Source organism: Oncorhynchus tshawytscha, linkage group LG04, assembly GCF_018296145.1.
Source record: "Oncorhynchus tshawytscha isolate Ot180627B linkage group LG04, Otsh_v2.0, whole genome shotgun sequence".
Classification (NCBI taxonomy): domain Eukaryota; kingdom Metazoa; phylum Chordata; class Actinopteri; order Salmoniformes; family Salmonidae; genus Oncorhynchus; species Oncorhynchus tshawytscha.
The window spans coordinates 3,361,770-3,371,503 of NC_056432.1; the positions used below are offsets into that span (position 1 = coordinate 3,361,770).

The 9,734-nt window shown below is 50.5% G+C and overlaps 1 protein-coding gene across 1 annotated transcript in view; it reads right to left on the reverse strand.

Annotated features, from left to right (window-relative positions):
* Nucleotides 1-586: 586 nt before the first annotated feature.
* LOC121846398 (adhesion G protein-coupled receptor L3-like) overlaps nt 587-9,734 on the reverse strand; it is a 146,749-nt gene continuing 137,601 nt past the window's right edge. Inside the window, exons 5-6 of the mRNA XM_042321242.1 lie at nt 905-948; nt 587-766 (exon numbers count right to left, since the gene is read on the reverse strand). Of these exons, the coding sequence (XP_042177176.1) occupies nt 587-766; nt 905-948 (224 nt within the window). The remainder of the gene's footprint in view (nt 767-904; nt 949-9,734) is intronic.

A 9,734-nucleotide genomic window follows, 5' to 3' on the forward strand; every position in this document is an offset into this window, starting at 1 on the left:
AGCTAACCTTACTAACCTCCAGGGTGAGTGCCTTAGTGTAATTCATTTCACACTGAGCAGAGGGCTAAAACCAGCGTTGTGTCGGTTAATCAGCAGCCAAGGTCTTTAAGCTATCGCTGGAATAACGTGGATGTAGAAAGCCTAGAAACCCCACTCAGCCCTCTGCTCAGCAGCCTCTGCTCAGCCCTCTGCTCAGCCCTCTGCTCAGCCCTCTGCTCAGCCCTCTGCTCAGCCCTCTGCTCAGCCCTCTGCTCAGCCCTCTGCTCAGCCCTCTGCTCAGCCCTCTGCTCAGCCCTCTGCTCAGCCCTCTGCTCAGCCCTCTGCTCAGCCCTCTGCTCAGCCCTCTGCTCAGCCCTCTGCTCAGCCTGGTCTGGAAGCCAGAGATCAGCCCTCTGCTCAGCCTGGTCTGGAAGCCAGAGATCAGCCCTCTGCTCAGCCTGGTCTGGAAGCCAGAGATCAGCCCTCTGCTCAGCCTGGTCTGGAAGCCAGAGATCAGCCCTCTGCTCAGCCTGGTCTGGAAGCCAGAGATCAGCCCTCTGCTCAGCCTGGTCTGGAAGCCAGAGATCAGCCCTCTGCTCAGCCTGGTCTAGTAGCCAGTGATCAGCCCTCTGCTCAGCCTGATCTGGTAGCCAGGGGTCAGCCTTCTGCTCAGCCTGGTCTGGTAGCCAGGGGTCAGCCTTCTGCTCAGCCTGGTCTGGTAGGCAGTGATCAGCCCTCTGCTCAGCCTGGTCTGGTAGCCAGGGGTCAGCCCTCTGCTCAGCCTGGTCTGGTAGCCAGAGATCAGGAGTCTCTATATGTGTCCCTAGTGACACCCTATTCCCTACGTGGTGCACTACATAGGGAGTAGGGTGTAACCTTCTTCCTACTCCTCCCTGCTTGCCATTGTCCTGATCTTATCACTTACACGTCCAACCTCTTTCTCCCACTGTCTGATTCGGCTGTGGTAAGCTGACACCTAGACACGAGATGCGTTCCAAACGGCACCCTCTTCCCCACGTGGTGCACTACTACCCCATAGGGCTCTGGCAAAATGTAGTGCACTATGTAGGGAGTAGGGTGCCATTTGACAAGCAAACCATGGAAAGGAGGCTGTGGATAGTGAACGCAGCTAGACGTCTTGTGACAGTCGCTGTGTCTGATTTAATACGGAAACGTTACACATGAGTAGGTAGGCAGCAACCTTTCCTTAGCTAGTTGTAGCGTGTTCCCTCAGGCCGTTGACTGTAGATTAGGAGAACATGGTGCTATATAAAACCAACTAAAAGTTTCAATGGTAAGGCTTCATATGCTATATGGCCCTATGCTGAGTGTTTCCCATATGTATATAGACTCTCCTTTTTTCTACTGTATTATTGACTTGTTAATTGTTTACTCCATGTGTAACTCTGTGTTGTCTGTTCACACTGCTATGCTTTATCTTGGCCAGGTCGCAGTTGTAAATGAGAACTTGTTCTCAACTATCCTACCTGGTTAAATAAAGGTGAAAAATAAAAATAAAAAAATAAAATGTGAATGGTTTGTTTCCGAAGCAGAGGTTTCGTTATGAAATAAACCCATGTCCTGTCATGAAGAAAGACAATGACATTGAAATAACTATTAAATAGAAAAACAACCAAGGACTTTGTGAAGCCAACTCAGTATTTAAGAAAAAAAAACTATATCTGAACTTCTATGGTAGACTAATCTATAGTCAACACCCTGAGGTGTTGTAGCTAGCTAGGAGAGCGGAGGTAGGAAAGGAAGCCTAATCTATAGTCAACGGCCTGAGGTGTTGTAACTAGCTAGGAGAGCGGAGGTAGGAAAGGAAGCCTAATCTATAGTCAACGGCCTGAGGTGTTGTAGCTAGCTAGGGGAGCGGAGGTAGGACAGGAAGCCTAATCTATAGTCAACGGCCTGAGGTGTTGTAGCTAGCTAGGAGAGCGGAGGTAGGAAAGGAAGCCTAATCTATAGTCAACGGCCTGAGGTGTTGTAGCTAGCTAGGAGAGCGGAGGTAGGACAGGAAGCCTAATCTATAGTCAACGGCCTGAGGTGTTGTAGCTAGCTAGGGGAGCGGAGGTAGGAAAGGAAGCCTAATCTATAGTCAACGGCCTGAGGTGTTGTAGCTAGCTAGGAGAGCGGAGGTAGGACAGGAAGCCTAATCTATAGTCAACGGCCTGAGGTGTTGTAGCTAGCTAGGGGAGCGGAGGTAGGACAGGAAGCCTAATCTATAGTCAACGGCCTGAGGTGTTGTAGCTAGCTAGGGGAGCGGAGGTAGGACAGGAAGCCTAATCGATAGTCAACACCCTGAGGTGTTGTAGCTAGCTAGGGGAGCGGAGGTAGGACAGGAAGCCTAATCTATAGTCAACGGCCTGAGGTGTTGTAGCTAGCTAGGGGAGCGGAGGTAGGACAGGAAGCCTAATCGATAGTCAACACCCTGAGGTGTTGTAGCTAGCTAGGGGAGCGGAGGTAGGACAGGAAGCCTAATCTATAGTCAACGGCCTGAGGTGTTGTAGCTAGCTAGGAGAGCGGAGGTAGGAAAGGAAGCCTAATCTATAGTCAACACCCTGAGGTGTTGTAGCTAGCTAGGGGAGCGGAGGTAGGAAAGGAAGCCTAATCTATAGTTAACGGCCTGAGGTGTTGTAGCTAGCTAGGAGAGCGGAGGTAGGACAGGAAGCCTAATCTATAGTCAACGGCCTGAGGTGTTGTAGCTAGCTAGGAGAGCGGAGGTAGGAAAGGAAGCCTAATCTATAGTCAACGGCCTGAGGTGTTGTAGCTAGCTAGGGAGCGGAGGTAGGAAAGGAAGCCTAATCTATAGTCAACGGCCTGAGGTGTTGTAGCTAGCTAGGGGAGCGGAGGTAGGAAAGGAAGCCTAATCTATAGTCAACGGCCTGAGGTGTTGTAGCTAGCTAGGGGAGCGGAGGTAGGAAAGGAAGCCTAATCTATAGTCAACGGCCTGAGGTGTTGTAGCTAGCTAGGGGAGCGGAGGTAGGAAAGGAAGCCTAATCTATAGTCAACGGCCTGAGGTGTTGTAGCTAGCTAGGAGAGCGGAGGTAGGACAGGAAGCCTAATCTATAGTCAACGGCCTGAGGTGTTGTAGCTAGCTAGGAGAGCGGAGGTAGGACAGGAAGCCTAATCTATAGTCAACGGCCTGAGGTGTTGTAGCTAGCTAGAAGAGCGGAGGTAGGAAAGGAAGCCTAATCTATAGTCAACACCCTGAGGTGTTGTAGCTAGCTAGGAGAGCGGAGGTAGGAAAGGAAGCCTAATCTATAGTCAACACCCTGAGGTGTTGTAGCTAGCTAGAAGAGCGGAGGTAGGAAAGGAAGCCTAATCTATAGTCAACACCCTGAGGTGTTGTAGCTAGCTAGGAGAGCGGAGGTAGGAAAGGAAGCCTAATCTATAGTCAACACCCTGAGGTGTTGTAGCTAGCTAGAAGAGCGGAGGTAGGAAAGGAAGCCTAATCTATAGTCAACACCCTGAGGTGTTGTAGCTAGCTAGGGGAGCGGAGGTAGGACAGGAAGCCTAATCTATAGTCAACAGCCTGAGGTGTTGTAGCTAGCTAGGGGAGCGGAGGTAGGAAAGGAAGCCTAATCTATAGTCAACGGCCTGAGGTGTTGTAGCTAGCTAGGGGAGCGGAGGTAGGAAAGGAAGCCTAATCTATAGTCAACGGCCTGAGGTGTTGTAGCTAGCTAGGAGAGCGGAGGTAGGACAGGAAGCCTAATCTATAGTCAACAGCCTGAGGTGTTGTAGCTAGCTAGGAGAGCGGAGGTAGGAAAGGAAGCCTAATCTATAGTCAACGGCCTGAGGTGTTGTAGCTAGCTAGGAGAGCGGAGGTAGGAAAGGAAGCCTAATCTATAGTCAACACCCTGAGGTGTTGTAGCTAGCTAGGGGAGCGGAGGTAGGAAAGGAAGCCTAATCTATAGTCAACGGCCTGAGGTGTTGTAGCTAGCTAGGGGAGCGGAGGTAGGAAAGGAAGCCTAATCTATAGTCAACGGCCTGAGGTGTTGTAGCTAGCTAGGAGAGCGGAGGTAGGAAAGGAAGCCTAATCTATAGTCAACGGCCTGAGGTGTTGTAGCTAGCTAGGAGAGCGGAGGTAGGAAAGGAAGCCTAATCTATAGTCAACGGCCTGAGGTGTTGTAGCTAGCTAGGAGAGCGGAGGTAGGAAAGGAAGCCTAATCTATAGTCAACGGCCTGAGGTGTTGTAGCTAGCTAGGAGAGCGGAGGTAGGACAGGAAGCCTAATCTATAGTCAACGGCCTGAGGTGTTGTAGCTAGCTAGGAGAGCGGAGGTAGGAAAGGAAGCCTAATCTATAGTCAACGGCCTGAGGTGTTGTAGCTAGCTAGGAGAGCGGAGGTAGGAAAGGAAGCCTAATCTATAGTCAACGGCCTGAGGTGTTGTAGCTAGCTAGGGGAGCGGAGGTAGGACAGGAAGCCTAATCTATAGTCAACAGCCTGAGGTGTTGTAGCTAGCTAGGAGAGCGGAGGTAGGAAAGGAAGCCTAATCTATAGTCAACACCCTGAGGTGTTGTAGCTAGCTAGGAGAGCGGAGGTAGGAAAGGAAGCCTAATCTATAGTCAACGGCCTGAGGTGTTGTAGCTAGCTAGGAGAGCGGAGGTAGGAAAGGAAGCCTAATCTATAGTCAACGGCCTGAGGTGTTGTAGCTAGCTAGGAGAGCGGAGGTAGGAAAGGAAGCCTAATCTATAGTCAACGGCCTGAGGTGTTGTAGCTAGCTAGGGGAGCGGAGGTAGGACAGGAAGCCTAATCTATAGTCAACAGCCTGAGGTGTTGTAGCTAGCTAGGAGAGCGGAGGTAGGAAAGGAAGCCTAATCTATAGTCAACGGCCTGAGGTGTTGTAGCTAGCTAGGAGAGCGGAGGTAGGAAAGGAAGCCTAATCTATAGTCAACGCCCTGAGGTGTTGTAGCTAGCTAGGGGAGCGGAGGTAGGAAAGGAAGCCTAATCTATAGTCAAAGGCCTGAGGTGTTGTAGCTAGCTAGGGAGCGGAGGTAGGAAAGGAAGCCTAATCTATAGTCAAAGGCCTGAGGTGTTGTAGCTAGCTAGGGGAGCGGAGGTAGGAAAGGAAGCCTAATCTATAGTCAACACCCTGAGGTGTTGTAGCTAGCTGGGGAGCGGAGGTAGGACAGGAAGCCTAATCTATAGTCAACAGCCTGAGGTGTTGTAGCTAGCTAGGAGAGCGGAGGTAGGAAAGGAAGCCTAATCTATAGTCAACGGCCTGAGGTGTTGTAGCTAGCTAGGAGAGCGGAGTTAGGAAAGGAAGCCTAATCTATAGTCAACACCCTGAGGTGTTGTAGCTAGCTAGGAGAGCGGAGGTAGGAAAGGAAGCCTAATCTATAGTCAACACCCTGAGGTGTTGTAGCTAGCTAGGGGAGCGGAGGTAGGACAGGAAGCCTAATCTATAGTCAACGGCCTGAGGTGTTGTAGCTAGCTAGGAGAGCGGAGGTAGGAAAGGAAGCCTAATCTATAGTCAACGGCCTGAGGTGTTGTAGCTAGCTAGGAGAGCGGAGGTAGGAAAGGAAGCCTAATCTATAGTCAACGGCCTGAGGTGTTGTAGCTAGCTAGGGGAGCGGAGGTAGGACAGGAAGCCTAATCTATAGTCAACAGCCTGAGGTGTTGTAGCTAGCTAGGAGAGCGGAGGTAGGAAAGGAAGCCTAATCTATAGTCAACGGCCTGAGGTGTTGTAGCTAGCTAGGAGAGCGGAGGTAGGAAAGGAAGCCTAATCTATAGTCAACACCCTGAGGTGTTGTAGCTAGCTAGGGGAGCGGAGGTAGGAAAGGAAGCCTAATCTATAGTCAAAGGCCTGAGGTGTTGTAGCTAGCTAGGGGAGCGGAGGTAGGAAAGGAAGCCTAATCTATAGTCAAAGGCCTGAGGTGTTGTAGCTAGCTAGGGGAGCGGAGGTAGGAAAGGAAGCCTAATCTATAGTCAACACCCTGAGGTGTTGTAGCTAGCTAGGGAGCGGAGGTAGGACAGGAAGCCTAATCTATAGTCAACAGCCTGAGGTGTTGTAGCTAGCTAGGAGAGCGGAGGTAGGAAAGGAAGCCTAATCTATAGTCAACGGCCTGAGGTGTTGTAGCTAGCTAGGAGAGCGGAGTTAGGAAAGGAAGCCTAATCTATAGTCAACACCCTGAGGTGTTGTAGCTAGCTAGGAGAGCGGAGGTAGGAAAGGAAGCCTAATCTATAGTCAACACCCTGAGGTGTTGTAGCTAGCTAGGGAGCGGAGGTAGGAAAGGAAGCCTAATCTATAGTCAACGGCCTGAGGTGTTGTAGCTAGCTAGGAGAGCGGAGGTAGGAAAGGAAGCCTAATCTATAGTCAACGGCCTGAGGTGTTGTAGCTAGCTAGGAGAGCGGAGGTAGGAAAGGAAGCCTAATCTATAGTCAACACCCTGAGGTGTTGTAGCTAGCTAGGGGAGCGGAGGTAGGACAGGAAGCCTAATCTATAGTCAACAGCCTGAGGTGTTGTAGCTAGCTAGGAGAGCGGAGGTAGGAAAGGAAGCCTAATCTATAGTCAACGGCCTGAGGTGTTGTAGCTAGCTAGGAGAGCGGAGGTAGGAAAGGAAGCCTAATCTATAGTCAACACCCTGAGGTGTTGTAGCTAGCTAGGGAGCGGAGGTAGGAAAGGAAGCCTAATCTATAGTCAAAGGCCTGAGGTGTTGTAGCTAGCTAGGGGAGCGGAGGTAGGAAAGGAAGCCTAATCTATAGTCAAAGGCCTGAGGTGTTGTAGCTAGCTAGGGAGCGGAGGTAGGAAAGGAAGCCTAATCTATAGTCAACACCCTGAGGTGTTGTAGCTAGCTAGGGAGCGGAGGTAGGACAGGAAGCCTAATCTATAGTCAACAGCCTGAGGTGTTGTAGCTAGCTAGGAGAGCGGAGGTAGGAAAGGAAGCCTAATCTATAGTCAACGGCCTGAGGTGTTGTAGCTAGCTAGGAGAGCGGAGTTAGGAAAGGAAGCCTAATCTATAGTCAACACCCTGAGGTGTTGTAGCTAGCTAGGAGAGCGGAGGTAGGAAAGGAAGCCTAATCTATAGTCAACACCCTGAGGTGTTGTAGCTAGCTAGGGGAGCGGAGGTAGGAAAGGAAGCCTAATCTATAGTCAACGGCCTGAGGTGTTGTAGCTAGCTAGGAGAGCGGAGGTAGGAAAGGAAGCCTAATCTATAGTCAACGGCCTGAGGTGTTGTAGCTAGCTAGGAGAGCGGAGGTAGGAAAGGAAGCCTAATCTATAGTCAACACCCTGAGGTGTTGTAGCTAGCTAGGGGAGCGGAGGTAGGACAGGAAGCCTAATCTATAGTCAACAGCCTGAGGTGTTGTAGCTAGCTAGGAGAGCGGAGGTAGGAAAGGAAGCCTAATCTATAGTCAACGGCCTGAGGTGTTGTAGCTAGCTAGGAGAGCGGAGGTAGGAAAGGAAGCCTAATCTATAGTCAACACCCTGAGGTGTTGTAGCTAGCTAGGGAGCGGAGGTAGGAAAGGAAGCCTAATCTATAGTCAACGGCCTGAGGTGTTGTAGCTAGCTAGGGGAGCGGAGGTAGGAAAGGAAGCCTAATCTATAGTCAACGGCCTGAGGTGTTGTAGCTAGCTAGGAGAGCGGAGGTAGGAAAGGAAGCCTAATCTATAGTCAACACCCTGAGGTGTTGTAGCTAGCTAGGGAGCGGAGGTAGGAAAGGAAGCCTAATCTATAGTCAAAGGCCTGAGGTGTTGTAGCTAGCTAGGGGAGCGGAGGTAGGAAAGGAAGCCTAATCTATAGTCAAAGGCCTGAGGTGTTGTAGCTAGCTAGGGGAGCGGAGGTAGGAAAGGAAGCCTAATCTATAGTCAACACCCTGAGGTGTTGTAGCTAGCTAGGGGAGCGGAGGTAGGACAGGAAGCCTAATCTATAGTCAACAGCCTGAGGTGTTGTAGCTAGCTAGGAGAGCGGAGGTAGGAAAGGAAGCCTAATCTATAGTCAACGGCCTGAGGTGTTGTAGCTAGCTAGGAGAGCGGAGTTAGGAAAGGAAGCCTAATCTATAGTCAACACCCTGAGGTGTTGTAGCTAGCTAGGAGAGCGGAGGTAGGAAAGGAAGCCTAATCTATAGTCAACACCCTGAGGTGTTGTAGCTAGCTAGGGGAGCGGAGGTAGGAAAGGAAGCCTAATCTATAGTCAACGGCCTGAGGTGTTGTAGCTAGCTAGGAGAGCGGAGGTAGGAAAGGAAGCCTAATCTATAGTCAACGGCCTGAGGTGTTGTAGCTAGCTAGGAGAGCGGAGGTAGGAAAGGAAGCCTAATCTATAGTCAACACCCTGAGGTGTTGTAGCTAGCTAGGGGAGCGGAGGTAGGACAGGAAGCCTAATCTATAGTCAACAGCCTGAGGTGTTGTAGCTAGCTAGGAGAGCGGAGGTAGGAAAGGAAGCCTAATCTATAGTCAACGGCCTGAGGTGTTGTAGCTAGCTAGGAGAGCGGAGGTAGGAAAGGAAGCCTAATCTATAGTCAACACCCTGAGGTGTTGTAGCTAGCTAGGGGAGCGGAGGTAGGAAAGGAAGCCTAATCTATAGTCAAAGGCCTGAGGTGTTGTAGCTAGCTAGGGAGCGGAGGTAGGAAAGGAAGCCTAATCTATAGTCAAAGGCCTGAGGTGTTGTAGCTAGCTAGGGGAGCGGAGGTAGGAAAGGAAGCCTAATCTATAGTCAACACCCTGAGGTGTTGTAGCTAGCTAGGGGAGCGGAGGTAGGACAGGAAGCCTAATCTATAGTCAACAGCCTGAGGTGTTGTAGCTAGCTAGGAGAGCGGAGGTAGGAAAGGAAGCCTAATCTATAGTCAACGGCCTGAGGTGTTGTAGCTAGCTAGGAGAGCGGAGTTAGGAAAGGAAGCCTAATCTATAGTCAACACCCTGAGGTGTTGTAGCTAGCTAGGAGAGCGGAGGTAGGAAAGGAAGCCTAATCTATAGTCAACACCCTGAGGTGTTGTAGCTAGCTAGGGAGCGGAGGTAGGAAAGGAAGCCTAATCTATAGTCAACGGCCTGAGGTGTTGTAGCTAGCTAGGAGAGCGGAGGTAGGAAAGGAAGCCTAATCTATAGTCAACGGCCTGAGGTGTTGTAGCTAGCTAGGAGAGCGGAGGTAGGAAAGGAAGCCTAATCTATAGTCAACACCCTGAGGTGTTGTAGCTAGCTAGGGGAGCGGAGGTAGGACAGGAAGCCTAATCTATAGTCAACAGCCTGAGGTGTTGTAGCTAGCTAGGAGAGCGGAGGTAGGAAAGGAAGCCTAATCTATAGTCAACGGCCTGAGGTGTTGTAGCTAGCTAGGAGAGCGGAGGTAGGAAAGGAAGCCTAATCTATAGTCAACACCCTGAGGTGTTGTAGCTAGCTAGGGGAGCGGAGGTAGGAAAGGAAGCCTAATCTATAGTCAACGGCCTGAGGTGTTGTAGCTAGCTAGGGGAGCGGAGGTAGGAAAGGAAGCCTAATCTATAGTCAAAGGCCTGAGGTGTTAGTCCCATTTTACAACCACTTTTTGAAGTGGTAATAGGATGCCATTTTGTGAAACATCCAGAAAAGGCAGACTGAGCAAATGGAAAGAGACAAAAAAAATATATAAATATGAATTCCATTACATTTGGGCTGAATTTAATTCGGGCAAATAATTTGAGAGATGAGCTGCCTGCAACGGGCTGAAACGCTTCTTCTTAATGGACATGTCTATCCCCCCGCAGTCCTCTCTCTCTCTCTCTCTCTCTCTCTCTCTCTCTCTCACCCTCTCTCTCTCTCTCTCCCCTCTCTCCTGACACTAATGGA